Source organism: Maylandia zebra, linkage group LG23 (assembly GCF_041146795.1).
Source record: "Maylandia zebra isolate NMK-2024a linkage group LG23, Mzebra_GT3a, whole genome shotgun sequence".
Classification (NCBI taxonomy): Eukaryota; Metazoa; Chordata; class Actinopteri; order Cichliformes; family Cichlidae; genus Maylandia; species Maylandia zebra.
Window position 1 is genome coordinate 32,745,045 of NC_135188.1, and position 20,651 is coordinate 32,765,695.

Genomic DNA, 20,651 nt, shown 5'->3' on the forward strand with positions numbered 1-20,651 from the left:
GGAAATGTTACACACAGCTCAGTGTTAGAACATTTGTTAGTTCAGGCTATATATAGTTTAACCATCAACAGGTGGCTTGAGGCCAGCCGCAGCATGTGCTTCTCAGTTATTAGCACGAGCATAAAATTTGAATCAGTGACTTGAGTGACCAGTGAGAAATCTGAAGGATTGTGAAACAAATAGGAGTAAACCTACCTGGAACCCTTATGTGCTTCCAGGAAGCTTTTATTTTGGAGGAGTTTCTAAAATGCATTTGCAGCAGCTGCAAGTTTTGTGAAAACCCACAGTCAGTTTTCAGGTTTTCACAATCCCACTGCTTATATTTAATTAGTAGTCGTGCACAACTACAGAAATGAACAAGTGTAAGAGAAATTAAGTTGCTAAATGTGCACATGGATTTGTGCATTTTCACAGAAATTTCTAGCTGGACCTCCTTCTTGATGACAAAACGAACTTCATGGCGGATGGCAAATGTGAGTCCTGGAAAAGCACAGGTGTCATTTCTAACATTTACTGTGATAGCATCTAAAACACCAGAACACAGAAGCTGAAACAGCACAAATGGTTTAGCTTTACATCTTTGCCTTACACAAAAGTCTGTTTTATATGTACAATCAACACGAGTCAAATGATACATTTGCCATAAAATGTATCTAAATATAATGTAAATGTATTATTATGAATGTAATTAAGGAATCCTTAAGCTATTTGAACATTATTAACTATATATTTTAAGCTGTTAAAGAAGAAACTTAACAGAAGGTTAGGGTTCCCTGTCCCATTTCCCGCTTCTTTATTCTCAGGCAGACAGCTTCTCTTTTTTGTAAACATGTGACTTTACCTAGTCTTCTGTGAGCATGAGTGATTCGAGGGCAGAGGAGAAAGGAAAAACTTTCCCTGTAAACTTTTGCTATTCTCCTCCTCCTTCCTCGAGCCTCTTACTGTGCCTGCACAACCCAGAGCGCTCTCTAGACAGAGAAGGACTCGAGTAACATCTCATCTCTGTCCCTCATCCTCTCATACCCCCCTCGCTTCCTGACTCACCTGACACAATAGACTTCCCCTCAGTGCATCAACCTGAAGAGAAAAGAGGTAGTGGGGGTGTACGGTTTCTTTACAACAATGGAAATTCAATCAGGAAATAGAGAGGAGGTGGCGAGTGTGACCTCGGGCTCCGTTTCTCAGAGTCCCTCTGGGCTACAGGTAGAAGCATCAGATGATCCGGTGCTCAGAGAGGACCTACAGGCTAAGAGGATTGAGAGGTTTGACATCCCGCTCGATAGCCTGAAGAGGATGTTTGAGAAGCCCGCTGTAGGAAACACAGTAAGTACTTTGACTGTGAAGTTTTGTCTTTATATTGCAATGTGAACTGCACTTTTGTGAGCAGTGACATCCGTTTTTCTCCAGGGGAAATAAGTGGTATAGGTAACTGCCACTTTTTGCTGAGTGTGTCAGGTAGATGGATGGCTTTAATGCAATGCGCATTTGAACAAATTGAAAAGCTCTTGCAACCTTCAGAAAAATGTAAAGTCAGTAGTGGTAACATGACTGTGAAGTCATGCTTCAGGCAAAAGCCATCAAGTTTATGTGGAGTGAAAGTGTACACTATGCAGATTTCACTGCTGCAGACTGTAGCTCTCTTTCTTTATGTACTGGCAGGAGCTGACCTTTACTGGTGACTTATTTTTGGATATAATGGGAAAGAAAACACACAGTGCTGTTTATCTCTCTATTTACTTTAGTACAGTTATCTTGCTGGCAGTTTGGAGTTTCCATCACTTTGTTGATTCTGGGGGAAAATGCTTCTAGGACACGTCTCCTTATCCAAGAGGAGGACGGCCTTCTCTCTCTAGCTTTGTTTTTCCATCCAAGCTGGCTTCTCTGAGGGGAAAATCTAAGTCTGTTGGAATTGAAGTGTTCCATTATGAGACAAGCTCCCATTTACCAAATGTCTGATGATGGGACAAAAAGGCCCAGATGACCTACTTTTTTGTTCCTAATGTGGTTTAGAGACCAATTCAAACCCCTTAAATTATTCCAAATGCATAAAATAAAAGGCAACAAAATCCAAAACAGTTGATGAATTATGGACCATGTATTTTTAAATATACAACGGTGCCGAGTGGTGGCAGAGATGCACTGATATTTGACACCCTGTTATTTAAGACCTATTTTGGGGGCTTTATGGTTAAGCAGGATTTTAAAAATAACCCTGTAATTGGTATGTCGGCTGCTGCTGGAAGCAGCGTGAAGCTTCTGTGTTAGACTGAGAAGAGAGAAAGAGAGGAGAGAGGTGGGTCCATCAGAATTCACACCTGGCCCCTGAGATGAAAACATTTTATGTCTGTGACTAATGAGGTACATCACTAAAGTCAAGATTTAACCATAGCATCTTCAGACGTTTTCTTTAGCTTTTAAGTTTATCTTTTAGTATACCCTATTTTTTTCTTAATCAGAGCGGTGTGGACTACACTTATCTGACCTCTAACAATCTCAGGAATTAACACCTACACTTTGGCTTTATTTTGGCTCTTGCATTTCAGTTTCCCATGTATAAAACTTTGTTATCTCACCATTAGGAAAATGGTGCTAGGCTTTGATACACAAAGAAATGTGGATACATGTGTTCTCAGTGTTATCAGTCAGTCTTGTAGTATTTGGCTTAGTAAAGCTGTTTCAGCAAAGAGTTTTTCTGTAACAAGGCGTTAAATGAGTCTTTGTAAGGTGAGAGAAGTGACTTGTAGTGGCAAACATGAAGAGACACATGCTTGCTCTTCTTTATCCATACGCATTACTGCTTCAGTTATGCTTATGTCTACCGTTAGCACATTTTACATCTGTAGCAGGATATTGTTTTTGTTAATAGCTACTAGCTAACAATAGCATTCAGCAGATAAAGAGAGAAGTATTTTTTCACTGTAGACCAAAGCAGAAGTCATTTTTAAACATAATCAATACAGTATCACAAAGCAGGAGGGGAAACTGTGATTTTCTTTTAAATTTACTGTCATTTTATTAACGAGCTTAAAACGTCAGTATTGTGTTCATGGCTTATTTTTCTGCTCAAAGAAAGAGTGTGACATAAATATTAATGTAATTTTATTAGACAATTAATATATACAAGTTTTCTAAAGCGAAACCTCAATTAGAGGTAGAACTGCAATACCAATCAACAGCCTTCCTAATTATTAACTGCTGCTTAAAAAATAAAAACATGTTAGGGTTTGTTATGACTTTTCTGTATGAAATTTCATATTTGGTTAAAATAATTACTTTCCTACATGACTGCAATATTAAATACTGGGTAAGTATGCTAATATTATTGCTAAATAATAATTGCTCCCGTTATTTTGTGCAGTAAAACTAAAATTAATGTCTATAATCACGCTGTAGACGCACCACACAAACTGAAATCAGCTGATTGTAGCACAACTGTAGAATTGATAGGCACGCAGACTAAAAAATTCCAAGGAATTATTGGAATTCTTAGTTTCTTCCCCACAAGAACCAGTTCTCAGTTGTCATCCCTAGATAAAAGAAAAGAGTTTTTTTTAGGACAGAGTTTTGCATATTTTACTACTGTATTTACAGTCTACTTCCAGTAAAGACAGCTACCATAATGCTTCTGGGAAACAGTTACCTTTGTCTTTCTTTGTTTCTTAACTAATCAGGTTACCACCTTGCAAAATTTTCTATCAGACTCAAGTCTTCTAATTATGAGTTGGTTCTATATATATATATATATATATATATATATATATATATATATATATATATATTCAAACATATTTCTCTCTTACGTGTGTCTCTCTAAGAAAACAAAAATGGATCAGTTATTTACATTCTTTTTAGGTAACAATCTGTACAGCTGGTCAAAAGTCTGGGTGTCATAAGCTGGCACTGCTACACATGCTGTATCTTGGCACTGTATCATGAGTGCTCATAATCTGCTCCGTAGAAAAAAAAACAAAAAAAAAAAAACAAGCCTGTAGTCAGTGTCAGTGGAGCATATGGGCAGTATTCCCAGATTCCCAGAGAGAGTGAGGACTAGCTCTCTGCAACCGGCTGGCTATAAAACCTGACCTCATCTCCAGCTTATCTATATTGTAGTGCTTCATATTTGATGATGCACAGCATTTTTCTATCTGCGCTCCATTTCATTTATTTAAACAGCACAATGCCATTCGATGGTCAGCAAAAGCAATGTGTGATGGATTCCCGGGTGGTCGCTCAGCCGTGGCCAGAATCCACAGTGTTGGTGGGGAGAGAGGACTGAGAGGATTGTTCGCAACAATCGTGGATTTGAAATGATGTAAGGTTTTATTGTGCAAGGAGTATGTTTTTTTGCAGTTGTGTAGTATGCGTGGGATACTGGCTTGCGTTTACAACATCTGCCTGCCCTCCTGGTCATGACTGTGCACACAAGGAAGAATAAACACATGCTTTATCATCATCATCATCATCAACTTTATTTATAAAGCACTTTAAAACAACCACAGCTGACACAAAGTGCTGTACATTGGAACTGTAAAATAAAATTACATGAGATATAAATAAAAAACAAATAAAAGAAGAGTGAAATCATTAATTAAATAACTACTGCATTAAAAAAGAAACTAAGTCTCACTGAGGTTAAAAGCCAAGGAATAAAAGTGGGTTTTAAGACGTGATTTAAAAGTGGACAGTGAAGGGGCCTCTCTAACATGCATGGGCAAATTATTCCATAATTTTGGAGCCACAATAGAGAAGGCCCTGTCCCCTCTGAGCTTCCTCCTGGATCTCGGTACCTCCAGGAGCAGCTGGTCAGCTGACCTGAGAGACCGACAGGGTATGTGGGGATGAAGAAGCTCAGAGAGGTAAGGCGGGGCAAGACTGTGTAGACATTTAAAAACAAACATAAGAATTTTAAAATTAACTCTAAAAGACACAGGCAGCCAGTGCAGAGAGGCCAGCACGGGGGTTATATGCTCTCTTTTTCGAGTTCCTGTTAGGAGTCGTGCAGCCGCATTTTGAACCAGCTGCAGACGTGAGAGCAATAACTGACTGACCCCCACATAAAGTGAGTTACAGTAGTCCAGGCGGGAAGAAATAAAAGCATGGATCACTGTTTCAAGGTGCTGCCTCGAAAGAAAAGATTTTAGTCTTGCCAGTCGCCTTAAATGATAAAAACTGGACTTCACCACTGCTCTGATTTGGTTGTCCAATTTAAAATCACTGTCCAACTTAAAACCAAGGTCAGTAACAACAGATTTAAAATAGACTTCCAGGGATCCTAAAACAACAGAGGAGGACTCACAGGGACCACTGGGTCCAAACACCAACACTTCTGTTTTCTTTTTATTAAAATTTAAAAAGTTTCGAGCCAACCAAGCTTTAATGTCATCTAGACATGTCAAGAGAGGTTTTATGGAGATGGCATCCTTGCGTTTTAGTGTCAAATAAATTTGGCAGTCATCGGCATAACAGTGAAATGATGTTAAACAGATGTGGTGGTGCTGTGTCATGTTTAACTCTTTAAAGCTTGAATGGGCTTTGTATATATGCACAAATGTAGGCCACTGACCAGGACACTAGATGGTTAAAATGTATACACATGGCTTTCTGGCTTTCATGCCATGAGTTGGTGCTCATTCATGATGCGATGGCCGCTGTTTGCCAGTGGGTGGCAGTGTAACATCTGTTGGACTGAGGAGGTAAGCTGAGGTTCACAGCAGTCACAGTATAGGTCAAACTGTGTGCAAAGAAAGATAAATAATATGGTCTTAATCAGGAAGTTATCATGGTGAGACAATTGCTCATCACCTATGCTAATTACAGTTGATTCCTAATCCCAGAAGATGTCTTAAAATGGCCTTTTTATTTGTCTAAGGCTGTCAGATTATCAGGATTTACATAAACGGTGAAACATTTAATTCTGATGCATCTGGTGGATTTTAAACCCAACATAACAGAGTTTAAAAGGATTTCATACTATGGTATAATCCTGGTCACAGCTGGGTAACAGGATAACATGGTTAAAGATAGAGAGCCGTCTAAGCTTTTTTAGGCAGAGGTCTCATGGTCTCTAGTTTCTGGCTCAAACTGTGTCTACATAAATTCGGACAGCGGCACAAGAGGTCTGGAATGTTCCCCCAGTTTATTTTCATAACCTAAATCATCACTGTCACTGACTCACTCTCAGACATTTGGACTGATTCAAGCAATAGTTGGAAATATTTTCTCTAAAGCTTTCACGATATACTCTTGAGGAAAGACCTTTATTCAAAGAGTGTTTGATATGAAAGGCAGTAAAAGAAGCAATGCATTAGGCTTTTCATATAGTTCATTTGTGCTGCTTTTTTAAAGTCGTCTTTTGCCTGCTTTTAAGTGAGTGGGATTTTGCCACTCTGTCACACTTAGGAATCCCATTGTAAAGTGCCAGATGACATGCTGAAAGCTGAAAAATGAGACTGCCTTTTGCTTAATTGTGAACCATTTTCCACAAAATAAAAAGACGAGATCAATCAATATGCACCACCATACCTAAACGCACTTAATTAAATATTAAATAAACTAAGGGCCACAACATGTCCCTGCAAGAAATCAATCCAGACTTGATGAGGATGCTAGCGTCTTTATCAAGTGCATTGGGCTCGTAAAAATTCCATTAACACTTTACCAGGCATCTATTTTGTCTCTGATTCAAATCTTTTAATGGAGCTGGCATCACAGGCATGTGTGTGTGAGTTGCTAGTCTTGCTGCATGATGATGAAGGTTTGTTGCTTGTCTGCTTGGATGTGAGAATAGTCACACGCTACCAAACAGAAGCTCTAAATCGCTCTGCTTTATTTGACTCAAAGGAGTCTTTTTCCTAGCGTTGTTTGGTTTGTTTATGGAGTGTACAAGTATAAAATTTTCTGTTTATTTAAGTCTGTGGTTGTTAAGGTTGTTTCTATAGGTACTGTAATGTATCATATGTACATTTCCAATATATGATAATCAATTTCCATGTGTGGGAAATGAATGCATATCTCCAGTTCTCTGTTTTTTCCATACAGATTTCCGTGTGACTCACATGGTCTTTTTTTCTAAACCAGTATTATATGCACAGCCCCATAAAAGCATGTGTGATAAACAGTCCAAGACCTCAAGGCTCATTCTTTGAAAAATTCAGTGTGGCGTTGCAAGTGCACCACTGCACATACCCCAATCATTGTTGCCATAGCGAAACAAAAGAGGAAGTGCTCCTGAGATAAGGAGCACAATGCAAATTAGGTGGTTGTAAACCTGTTGACTAGAGCATTGAAAATGCAGAGAATAAAGAGGAGGTTACAGTTAAGCCATAGCTATGCTAACAGCTCTGTAAATCTATACTTAGTCACACGAAATCTTTGACTGGAAAATATAAACGACAAATATAATGGCAAACATGGCCATGCTTACAAGTAGTAGACGTTTATAGTCAGTATATCTTCTGTTAGTTTAAAGGGAAACAAAACTAAGATTTTTTTTACTTACTTTCAAAAAATATAAATCTGCACAAGTATGTATAACACGTAGGACACTCCATCTGTAGGACAACCTCAAAAAACCCAGGTTGTATTTGAGTTTTTCTTTTTCTTGCAGAGATGCTGATACTATTATATAATGCAACCTTTGTGCTATTATGTTTGTAAAGTGTTGATTGATGCATGTGAAAGAAACAGCTGGTTGTGGTAGTGACCGATTTCACAAGGGCAGAATTTCAGTTTAAATTCAAGGGGTTTAAATAATTTTTTTTAAAGACACTCTTCAGTTTTTAGAGAATAATTGGACAGTTGACTGGCAAATGGTTTGATGCCCAGGTGAGGCTCGTTCTCTCATTATTTCATGACAAATTAAGCAGATAAAGGATCTGGAATTTATTCCAAGTGTCAGACTTGTATTTGGTAGATGTTCATTTAAACTCTTAACATGAAAGGGAAGAAGTGGAAAAAATGCATCATTAGTCTTTACAACTGCAATAACCCTATCAGAAAAATAATATTATCTTTTTAAGTGGCCAAACAAATAATCTCTCAGCACTCAATCAAAAGGCTCAGAAGACTATCCCTACTACACACTACTAGAATGGCCAATAAGCACTAATTCAATTCAATTGTATTTATACAGTGCCAAATAACAACAGCAGTCACCTCAATGCACTTTATATTGTAAGGTAGACCCTACAATAATACGTACAGAGAAAAACCAACTATCATATGACCCCCTATGAGCAAGCACTTTGGCGACAGTGGGAAGGAAAAACTCCCTTTTAACAGGAAGAAACCTCCAGCAGCACCAGGCTCAGGGAGGGGCGGCCATCTGCCACGACCGGTTGGGGTGAGAGAAGAAAGACAGGATAAAAGACATGCTGTGGAAGAGAGACAGAGATTAATAACAAATAACATAAGAGTCCTTTTGAATTAGTGGTAACGAATGTACTGTACCTAACATTCTTATTTTGTTTACAGGAGTGATTCTGATAGACTGGCGAGATATTTTTTTTATATTTTCATACAAAATCCAAATTCCACAGCGTATGGATATCATGTGGAAGAAGGAACAGATCTGTGGAGGAAAAACAAACAAAAACCCCTACTCACGGATGTAATTAAAATTACAGGGGGGCAAGGGGGTTTGCTGAAAAACAGAAGGTAATTTTGTCTGTAATTATTACTCCAGGAGGGATGAAAATTCCTTCCTTACACATAGTCTCTAGACTGGATTAAAATCACCAACCAAGGAAGGCAAAATTAAAATCAGCCCACCTACTGTTGAGAAAGCCCATATGCACGGAGCTTAGGTGACTCTTGTTTTAATATAGCAGTCAGTTTGCTCATCTACATGATCTTGTGTGACTCGCTCACATAATTATAGACTTAAATCCCCAAAATATGACCTAGGCATGTAGCCTATGTCATTTACATGGTTTAATTTATATTTGGGGGAGCCTGAAAACAGACACAGATCCCAAGCCTCTTTGGAAGTCGACATGTATAAATAGTAGTGCCTGGTTATGTTGGAATTGCTCAGTGAACATTTAGAGAGCCAGGCGCCTGATGAAAGAGACTGAAATATGATTTACATTCAGCGAGCATGGGGCCATATTGTGAAAGAGAGGACTGCGAGAGTGCATGGGAGGGGCAGGCAGAGGGTACGGAAGATGAAGATGGATAGGGAGCAATAAAGATTCAGAGGGAATCAGTGGGGGTGGGTGGGAGTTGAAAGAGATTTCAAATGAGTGAGTTCATATTTTAGCAGGTGAAGCAGAGTCTGATTAACAAATTATATTCATGTTTCAATAATGATTAGCTTCATCAGGGCCCACTTCAGGGGTGCACAATCACTGACATAACAAGGTTTTTTTTTTTTCATTTCCCTACATCTTTTTCTCTTTGGACACGAGCAGATGCTTGTCAGGTTTCAGCTCGAGTTAGAGAACACTGACATTCAGGGGAGAAAAGCCTTGATTGCAGAATAAAGATTTCTGCTGGCCAAGAGACAGAGAGACTAAATGGTGACTACATACTGTATGAATGCATACACAGCATGAGTGCACTCATGGCAGTGCTTTGCAGAGACTCTTGTTCTTGTTGTGCTTCTTTTAATGATCCTTTAGCTTAGCCTCTTTTGTAGAAAAGAATTGGTAACATACAAAGAACTACTTTATAGTTGCTGGGTTTCCGTCAAGTCATTTCCTGTTTAGTTTTGGTATCCGTGATGATGATATCTTTATACCCTGCCCTCATTAGTCTCACCTGTGTTCTGTGAGAAACACTTTTTTCCAATAAGTCCAACCATCATTTACTTTCTTTGTTTACTTGGCTTTCTTCTGTATGACCTTGTGGACCTTTGGAGTTACGCGTTTCACCTGTTCTTTGCTAGACTGACTCCCACTGCCTTCCTGCGTACGTACGACCTCTGCCTCTCTGAATTCAATTTGATTTAAGATTTACTTTTTACTTTTTTGAATTTATTTTTGAATTTTATTCTGCTCCCTGGTGTTGTGCTCTAGGGAGCAGAATATTTCTTTCGCTGTGGAATTATGAACACGCTGAAGTAAAACTGAGTGTTAAAATCACTGATAAATATTCACTGAAGCTTTTGTCTGCGTTTCTCATCCATGACTTTATAAAGGTTTTGTTTTTTTCCAGTTTTTCTTCATGGTGAACTCTGCTGTCTCTCCCTTTTTGTGTTTAAGATGACTTTTCAACCAATCACTGACACTATGATCTTTTTCAGAGAAATGGAAGAAAGTGAGTGTCTTGGCATCTGTGTAGGTTGAACCTCCACAATCTCGGTGTCACCCATAGTCAAAGACCTACAAACAAATATAGGAACATACATCTTATAATCACTTTTTAATGTGATTTACAGTTTTTCTCAGTCGCTTTGGTGCGTTCCTCAGAACACCATTAACATTTGCACAGCAGTTAGTGCATTTCCCAAAACAATTAGTGCAAACTGCAAAACCTAGTGGATAGCCTGCAAAAGCACGTCACATGCACAGAATTGATTATCCATACCTCAAAAGCAAGTATCCATGTCAATGAAACTGTCAGTGCCATCAAAATGAAAAGTCTTGACACCATCTTTATGAACAAGATAGTCAAATGGCATTGTCATGTTTCCACTATGACAGTTTATAATTTCAGTGTTTCCCATTGCAAAAACAATTGGTGACACCTGAAAATGCTGACGACAGCACTATGGCCTACCTGTACAGCCATCTGAAATGTGCAGTAAAGTCACTGTAGATGTTATGGGAGTCTTGGGAGTAACTGAGACACTGAATACGTACGTTTCACATTTCCATTGTGTAGAAGTGTTTGTAATCCTACAGAATTGTGCAAAAGAAAAATATGCTACAGTCACTTGTTCACTGTAGAATACATGTAAACATAAAATCACCCATTTGGTAGAGCTGTGCACTAATGTGAACAATAAACAGCACATGTAACAGTACAGTAAATCATGCTGGCACATCCAGACGTTCCTGTCTGTCTGGCCACATATTTTCATCTACATCACAACAGATGTTATCCCTCGCAATGCAGCGAGGAAAGTATCTCCTGGAGTGGCGAATCCATCCTCTGCAGGACCCTGCTGTGATGTCGTCACATGCTGCATCCATGGCTGCTAGCAGGGCCATTTGCTCATGTGGATGCCGGTCATAAACTTTCCACCTCCAGGCAGAGAAAAACTCCTCTATTGGATTAAGGAATGGGGAATATGGAGGGAGATATTCAACCAGAATTCTGTCATGTGCTGCAAACCACTCTCTGACCTGATGGGAGTGGTGAAAACGGACATTATCCCAGACAACAACATACTTGCTGAGTTGGCCTCCACCTCTCTCATTCTCAGGGACTAGGTCCCTGTAAAGAGTGTCTAAAAATGTCAGGAGATGTTGGGTATTGTATGGACCAAGAAGGGGGATATGGGTGAGGACGCCGTTGTCTGCACACATGGTAATATTCCCTCCGCGCTGACCAGGGACTTCAGTGGTTGCCCTCTGTCCAATGCGATTTCTTCCACGCCTTCTGCCTTTGGCCAGATTGAAACCTGCCTCATCAACATATATGAATGTGTGCAGTGTTTCCCTGGCTTCCAGCTCCAGTACACGCTTTAGAGAGAGACAGAAATGCAATGTCACAATATGCCTGTGTACAGTAACAAACAGTAATGCATGCATTTGGTAAAACACATTGTAGAGTATGTGCTGTGGAATTGCAAGTGTACTGCATGAAACTACGAAGTACTGTAAAACAGTTTGCAGTGCAGAACATAGAAGACTAGCTTTACCTGCACATACTGGTGACGGATCTCCTTCACCCTGTCACTGTTTCGTTCAAATGGCACTTTATACAATTGCTTCATGTGGATTTCATTTTTCTTGAGTACTCTGTCAATTGTTGAAATTGAAACAGATTCAATATTGCCAAATACCGTGTAATTCTCTATGACAGCGCTTTGTATTTCTCTCAGCTTTATTGCATTGTTTGGAATGACCATTGCACAAATGGCTTCTTCTTGCTGTGGGGTAAAAAGGGGCCCTCTTCCGCCTCCGCGAGGTTGTCTTACAATCCTATGTGGTGCAGAGTGAACTTTTTGTGAAATTGCAAATACAGTACAGTAACATGTGATGTGTCTGAGATGGCACAGTACAGTACAGTGTATTACTGTTTGCATACCTGTTTTCCCTACGGAATGTTTGAATGATTGAACTGACAGTAGTTCTTCCAATATTGGGTTGCACCCTTCGACCAGCCTCCTCCATGGTGAGGCCGTGATTGACAACATGGTCCACAATTGTAGCCCTTATTTCATTAGGAATCCGCCTATATCTGCCTCTTCTCCCTCTTCCCCTTCCCCTTCCTCCCCGCATCCTCACCCCTCTTCCACGGTGCTGACCTTCCATTTTGTGTCACAGAAGTGTAGAAATGGTACACACTAGCTCCTGCGCAGTTTATATATGCTTGCCAATTGGGGATTCACAGGATTCATCCATAATTGACAGTGAACAAGTTGTTTGTCATTGGTTACAACTAAACTTTCACACGCCTCCTCATGAGTGACAGCTGTAATTCACCTGAGATCAATTGTTCAATTTCGGAGACATTTCCAGGAACAATGATACAGAAAGGTATAGGATTTGCTTGACAGATGGCCAATATTTGGCATGTGATAACTAGTTCAACAATTTTGTGTGTGATGACTCAAGCAATGGATGTATGACTATTAGTTTTATTGGGAACGAGTATTCAGCATCCATAGGTATGATTACTTTTGACTGACATGACATAAGCAAATGGAAATGTCAGAAAGCAGCAGGGAAATGTATGGAAGCAACTGATTCATGTCCAAAATCATTTGCAGTTTGTTCAGAGAGAGGAGAAATTGCTACTATGATGTGCACAAATGACTGAGTGTTGTGGAGGTTGAACTAATAGTTATGAGAATTTCAATTCTGATCTGAGAAACGCACCAAAGCGACTGAGAAAAACTGTAATGACCTATAACTGCCGGGTTACCTGTATTTATTCTTCTATAATGTATGTAAACATACAGATTTGTTTCCCAGCTAAGTCTCTGTGAGCCATAAGTCTTTTCTTATGGCTTCCATCCCACAGTGATACTAGCTAATAACTGTTGGAACTGGATGCTAAATTACCCACACCCTAATGTACAGCTAGCGGTTTGCATTGGGGGCAGCAGAGTGCAATTTGTCTGCAATTCAGATTTGTTTGTTGAAGCTTGGTGCCTACTCTTAGGACTTTCTCTGCCAGCAGCCAGGACATGTTAGCTCTAATCAGTCACATTAGTCCCCACAATTTTTTTGGAGCTTTTGTGTGTGTCTGTGTCTGTGTCCCAACCTCCGCCCCATTCCCCCAGGTATTGTTTTTGGAATTGACATCATTTCATTTAATTAAGATTTATTGGAAAGGGATAAGGAAGCAGGAGCCCTCAGAGCTAATCAGTGGGTTAGCTGTCAACCTAGTTTGGTGACTAAAAAGTAGTAATGAGTTGCACACAGTTTACATGCAATTCCCTGGAAACCCTGGCTTTTTCTTTTTAGATTGGCTTACACACTGACACGTGTAGAGCAGATCACCTACTAACCGGAATGCTGGTGGTTTGATCCCAGCCCTGCTCCAGTCTGCATGCCAAGTTGGGCAAGATATTAACCCCATGTTACTCTGATGCATCCATTGCAGTATGAATGCATGTGAATTAGAATGAGACATCTAATTCGATAGGAAGAACTTAGAAAAAAGCATAGATAAGGAAGTGCTGGTGTACAATGATGTTGTGTAAAGCTCTTTGAATGCTCAGATAGAGTAGAAAAGTGCTATATAAGAACCAGACCATTTACCATATAAATAAAGGTTAAGTAGATAAAAAGACATGTGACAGACCAGCTGTGGAAGTGACAAGCTAACAGTAAACAGCTCATAGCAAACTTGTGTCTACCACAGTATTTGAATCATGTAAATAAAACTTGAGTTACTCTTTTGTTCCACTTCCTGTTCCACACATTACCATTCCCAGGTTGTGACATACTAACACTAGATCATAAGTGCTTCTCAATGGATACCCTTTTGGCAGCAGCACAACAGAAAAGTATTGTCAGATGAGAAAATATAAAAACCCACCAAAGTCCACACTGGGCTGTGTGTGGGATGGCAGCACCAGACCTTCACCAAAAGACACAAGCTCAACACTGGTTTAAGTGGGCAGTTTTGGCTTATATTTTTAGTGGCTTTTTAGTTAGGGAATGGAAAATATCATGGTTTGAGATAAAAGAGAAATAAATCTTCATGTTAATTACATGTTCAAAGGAAAACCTCTTACATTGGCACCAGGAGTCAGGCAAACATTTCTACAGAGAATATTTGGCCAAGAGTCCCGCCCAAATGGCAGTTTGTAAAAAGCTGGGTGTGAGACTCGTTCCTATCAAATAAAAGTTCCAAGAGTTCCAAAACAATGTTTTTTGCAGGTGTTCCAAAGAGAGCTTATTATCTGTTGCTAGTAACTAACCATTGTCCTTGTGTGTTGTGGGTTTTTGCATCCACAACAAACAAAAAAATAACATTTTATGGTATTGAGTAACATACATTATAGACATGAAACTACCAACAATAAAAAAAAATGGGGAAAAATCCGCAGTAACAATTAAATATACATAAGACGATACAAATTCAAATATGTTATGATAAAAAATTCGAAAAAAATTATGTGTATAATTCATTAAAAGGGCTTTAAATCTGATTTGCAGATCTTTGGCATTTACTGTAAAATATTTCATCTCTGTGTAATTTAATTTCAGTTGGTAGTGTGTGCTCCATAGATGACAGGCGTTTATGGAAAATCCTAACTGGTAAAATTTGGATCTACAATGTACAGTCTCACAATATGCAACTTTATAGTTGCTATCCACCATTCTCCTAGTGTCTTATCTATTAAATTCAATTTCAGTTCAATTCAATTTTATTTATACACCGTCAAATCACAACAACAGTCGCCTCAAGGTGCTTTATATTCTAAGGTAGACCCTACAATAATACATACAGAGAAAAACCCAACAATCATCTGACCACCAATGAGCAAGCACTTTGGCAACAGTGGGAAGGAAAAACTCCCTTTTATATATCTTTTATAGATCTATCAAGAAAAAGGCCTTGTGGCTTGACTCTTTACATTACATTACATTTAAAAACAATTTCTTTTTAAAAAATGAATGAAAATCTATAATTTCATCAAAGAGGTTTTTTATTAATTTCCAAAGCTTTCCTGTTGTGTTGGAAAAATTAAGTTATTATTTCTTTGTCCCATTAATGTATATTAATGGGACAAAGAAATAATAACTTAATTTTTGGATCCACTTCTTAAAAGAACAAAGAAAAAGACTTTGTAGTAACCAGCAAATCATTTAACAACCCAGTGTTGTTTTTAATTTTTCTGTCAGTTTTGTGTCCAGTTCAAAATTTGTGCCGTTTGGTGACAGTTTAACTCTCTGAGTTGATTACCATATGCCACAAAGCTCAATGCAGCAGCCTGGGTTTGACCCAGGGACTTTGGCTGTTGTATTACAAATTGTCTTGTGAATGTACGGTCTGGCTAAATAAGCTAAGTTTACAAGCTAATGAACCTCAGCGGAGTCTCGCTCATTAGTTACACCCTTACTTTTACAATTTCATTGAACTTAATAGTTCATCTGTTCTCATATCATCATCTCAATGATCTCATCTGTTCTGTTGTGGTGGCTGTGGCTCAGGTGGTAGAGTAGGTCATCTACCCATTGGAAAGCTGGTGAATTGATCCCCAGCTGTAGCAATCTTTGCAGATACTGAACTGGCGCCCCTGATGCAGCCATTGAATTGTCTGTGAATGTTACATGAAAGTGACTGACACTTGTAGTAGAAAGGTTCTGTAGTACCAATCCAGTTAGTAATATCCACATTAATCTTACTGTAGTACTTAGAAAATAAGACAGAATGTGTCACAAAATATACAAAGTGATTATTCCAAAAAATGTCTCATCCTGTTTTTATCTTGCTGAGTGAAAAAAATAGAAGCTTAAAAGAATTTAAAAAAATAAATAATTTAAGAAGTTCTGCACATCAGGCAGACAGTGAGGAAGAAAATTTTGACAGGACCCGACCGCAAATACTGCAGAGGGAAAACTCTGACTTAATGTTGCATCATGCAGAATAACCCCCCCCCCCCCCCCCCCCCCCCCCCCCCCCAAAAAAAAAAACAACAACACAGGATGGGATGAAAACACACCACTGAAGTTTTGTGTCAAAATAACTTCCAGAGAGAAAAATGAAGCATATGCTGCAACCAGAGCAGCAATATAACTGAATGTGCCCTTTCCTCATATATCAAACCAGAAAGCTCCAATCTGAAAATACCAGCATGTTGCAGTCTGTTCTGTCATCATGAATGACGATCATTTGGTCCATGTTTTATTTATTACATGTCTGTGTATCCGTTCTTCTTTTTTACTGCATTATTTCCCCTGCCTGTCTCTCAAAATCTTTCAATTTTACAGTTGTCCACCTCTAGCGTTTCACTATGAGCAAGTCTGTGTGTTTGCCTTTTACTTAAGCTTTTTGGTCCCAGCTGGCCCTGGTGGAAAAACTTCAATCATTATTACAAACCAGACCCCTGTGGTCTCCTTCTCTGCCCCCTCTGTTCTCTTTTCTGTTGTTCATCCAATGTTTTTATGTTCCATGCGGTGCCATTCTCAGTCTATGATTTACTTTTTCACTCACTCTCTTCTGCCTTTTTTTGGTGCTCTTCTTCAGCCCTCCCTCCTCTCACTCTGTTTCTGGACCATGTCTGCTTTGTGCCCATTTTTGCCCATGAGTGCCTGAAATATTAATGTGGGTGGTTTTCACTGTGCCTCCCTTTCATCAGGATGAGGACAGTTATAGAGGATAGAAAATAAAATAAATTGTTTTCATACCTCTTGCAGATTGCAAAAGGGAACACTTATGACACCGAGACAAAAGCACTGGTGAAAAGAAAGCAGCAGTCAAAGAGAAGAGAAAGAAAGAAAGAGGGACTGATGGGAATGGTGTTCTTTAACTAAAAAGGAGAAAGCAATAGATGAAGGCCATCTGAAAATCAAAGGACAGGCATTATATCCCTAAAGGGACCAGTAATATCTCAGAAAGTCTACAAGATCTTCCTGCCATTTGTTTTTCTGTCTTCAAAACAATGTACAGCTGATTCAGGTACATCTTCTTTTTTTTGGGTGGGTTGGGGGGCATTTTAACTGACTTTATTGGATAGATACACCCCAAGTAGACAGGAAAGCAGAGGGGAAGTCATGCGGCAAAGGGCCACAGGTCAGACTTTGAACCTGGGCCGGCCACTTTCAGCTATGTGGCATATGGTCGCCTGCTCACCCGACTGAGCTAAGCCAGCGCGGCAGAGTCGGGTACATCTTAGATGAAGTGCAGCAAACGTCATTTGAAGACTCCATTGATGCTCCTTTGTTTTCATTGGAGACCAAATGAACAAGGACATCAGGCATTTTGAACATTTGTACAATTTCGATTTAAGAGGAGATTTCAAAACTAGTGTTTTCAAGGGAAGGAGTTGCCAGAGAAACACTTATGCAGACAAAGAATACACCTGCCTTCAAGTTATTAGAAAAACTTAATTATTATTTCGACTCATATTCGATACCTGATTCTGTCAATATAAAAATTGAACAAACCTGTTTATCAGGACTTTTCGAGAACATCATTTTATGAGATTGGAAGGATTCCAGTTAAAAATCATTTAGATGCTGATTGAACAATCAGTCTTAATCTTGTGTACAAGACATTTTGGTAAACGTGTATGTACCCACACATACTGCAGTCAGGTAATCAGTGTACATATTGGCTGGAAACATGCACACATACTTTCCTATTATTTAATCTATCAATGCTTTTAAGTAGTTCTCAAAAAAAGTCATGTTGGACTTATTTTAGGAGAAGTATGTCCTAAAATGTCTCAGCAACTGTTGATGTTCCATACATTTAATACACATTTCCTGATGGATATTTTGATCCTTTAAACATCAGCATGCTGACACACTAATTTTACAACACTGTACCTGTATGGCAAACACACATGAGTTTAATGTGTAGTTTCTTTAACAGATGGTATCATTTGTTTTGTTTGGCATCCTTTTGGATTCACTAACTAGATAATAATAAAGTTCAATCCAATCCCTGTCAGATCTGAGAACGGGGAACTCTGTGGCACTGTTGGCAACCTGTCTTGGCATGGAGCTGCTTTTTTGCATTTCTCACACTAATTGTCTCCATCTGCTGTCCCTTGGTACTATTTCCAGCTGCTGATGGCTAAGCATTGGAGGTTGTCTTTCACACAATCTTCCCACCTTTAGACAGTCTGTCTTAATCTTGGGAATTTCTTGAATTGGCTGCATAGGAATTGTTTTGAGATGCTGTTCTCATTTATCCTGGTTTTCTCTAGTTATCATCTCTTAGCATTTCTTCCTCTGGCCATAAATCTTGACTGGTAACATGCTGCTAAGATCTGCTATTCATGAGTGACGCTTTTTGTTTTGATGAACCATGGTGGCCCAGGGATCAGTGTGGAAAGTGACTTTGTACACTGCCAGGTTTTATGAAAGTTTCCTTTTTTAAAAATATTATTTTAGTATAGCTAAATTGAGTATTCAAATTTCTCTGGTCACTATCAATTTTCCTGACACTCAAGAATAAAAATGCTCTAAAAGATGCCTTCAGAAATTCGTATAGCCATCCTACAAGCTATTGAAACAGTGGAACATTTCTGTATGAACAAAATGAAAGAACAAAAAACAAAACACAAACTGCTTACCCATCAGAACTTCATCTTTCAGACTTTGAATTTGAGAAGTGTTGTCAATTACTTTGCTGAACACAAAGTCCTGGCAGTATACTCAACCTGCCCACTCTCTTCTGGCTCTTTTGAGCACAGTTGTTTTTCTTCGGCTTGATAAACATAATTAACAAAGCAATAGTGACGAACTTCTCTATAAGATGTGCTCAAAAAAATAAATTGTTGGAACCAAAAAGTCACATATACCCACATAAAGACGGTGTCAGTATGGATAGATAGATCATCAAAATATTCCATTTTAACACAGGGAACAGTTTATTTGTTTTTCAGACAATATCTCGCCTATTTAGTTGAATGCAGTTTTATTTCAGTATGACTTTGAGAGTTTAGGTGATTTGTTTCTTTTTTTAAGTTATATAAATTGCTTGTAACACCTTTTATCAATCACTTGTATTGACCCACTACTTGAAATCGTGTAGATCTGAAATCTGACTAGCTGATTGGGAGGAAGGTAAGATTTTCTCAGATATATACATGATACTTTTATGAGCATTTAAGCAAAGTAGGGTAGAATATCCCAAAACATCAGGTGAAAGTACAATTATTTGTTAAAAAAAAATAAAAAAAAATAAATAAACATTCAAAGAGAGGGAAAGCAAAGTATGTAAAATATATTGTTGCCCTTTTAACATCCATCTGTCTCTTTTCTTAACCACCTGTCCAGTTCACGCTCATGGGGTATGGCTGGACCCTATCCCAGCTGTCATAGGGCAAAAGGCAGGGTACGCTCTAACTGGTCAGCAGTTTGTTGCAGAGCTGTGATCTGAAAATTGTTAAAACTGAAATTATATTATAATTTTAGTGTGTTAAACAATACAACAACTACAGAAACTATTTACTCGCAAAAGTCTCGAGTCACCCCTCATTTCTCTTGAAATGATTTTTTTTCATGAATCGTTAAAGCATAAATCTTCGTCGTCAAAATTAATGGAAGCAAGTATATAGGAAAATGTCAGATTTTGATCTATCATGCAACACCATCTAGAAAGCATCTGTTTGGCAGTTGCTATATTTTCCAGCATGCCAATGATTCCAAAAACGCTGCTAATGTAGTAATAGCATACCTGGATTTATAAAATCGCTCTAGAACGGTTTGCAGCCGAGTGTGAAGCGGTGAGAATGAGAATTAGCACCTCCAAAAGCGTGGAGTACGCACTCCGGGTCAGGTATGAGTTCCTGCCCCAAGTAGTGGAGTTCAAGTATCTCGGGGTCTCGTTCATGAGTGACGGGAGAAGAGATCGACAGAAGGATTGGTGCTGCTGCAGTGATGCGGTCGCTGTACCGGTCCATCGTGGTGAAGAGCAAGCGGAGTGTAAAAGCAAAGCTCTCATTTTATCGGTCAAGCTACGTCCCTACCCTCATCTATGGTCATGAGCTATGGGTAGTGACAGAAAGAATGAGATCACAGATACAATGGGCTTCCTCTAAATGGGCTTCCTCCAAAAGGTGGCTGGTTTTTTGATATGCCAGTTGATATGGGTCGGGCAACTGACAAGGATGCCTCCTGGGAGCCTCCTGGGTGAGGCATGCCCCACTGGGAGGAGGCCCCGGGGCCGACCCAGGACATGCTGGAGAGATTATATCTCTTGGCTGGCCTGGGAACATCAAGGTGTTCCCAGGCCAGCCTGGAGGAGGTGGGTAGGTAGAGGAAGGCCTGGGCTTCTGTACTTGGGCTGCTGCCCCGCGACCTGGAGGGCAAGCGGAAGAAGATGGATGGATGGACAGATGGATTTATAAA

The 20,651-nt window shown here is 39.2% G+C and overlaps 1 protein-coding gene across 1 annotated transcript in view; it reads left to right on the top strand.

The window, feature by feature from the left end:
* The first annotated feature begins 991 nt into the window (after positions 1-991).
* The window catches only part of xirp2a (xin actin binding repeat containing 2a), a 77,529-nt gene continuing 57,869 nt past the window's right edge, over positions 992-20,651 (top strand). The window contains exon 1 of the mRNA XM_076880561.1: positions 992-1,323. Coding sequence (XP_076736676.1) covers positions 1,123-1,323 — 201 coding nt within the window. The 5' untranslated portion in view covers positions 992-1,122. The remainder of the gene's footprint in view (positions 1,324-20,651) is intronic.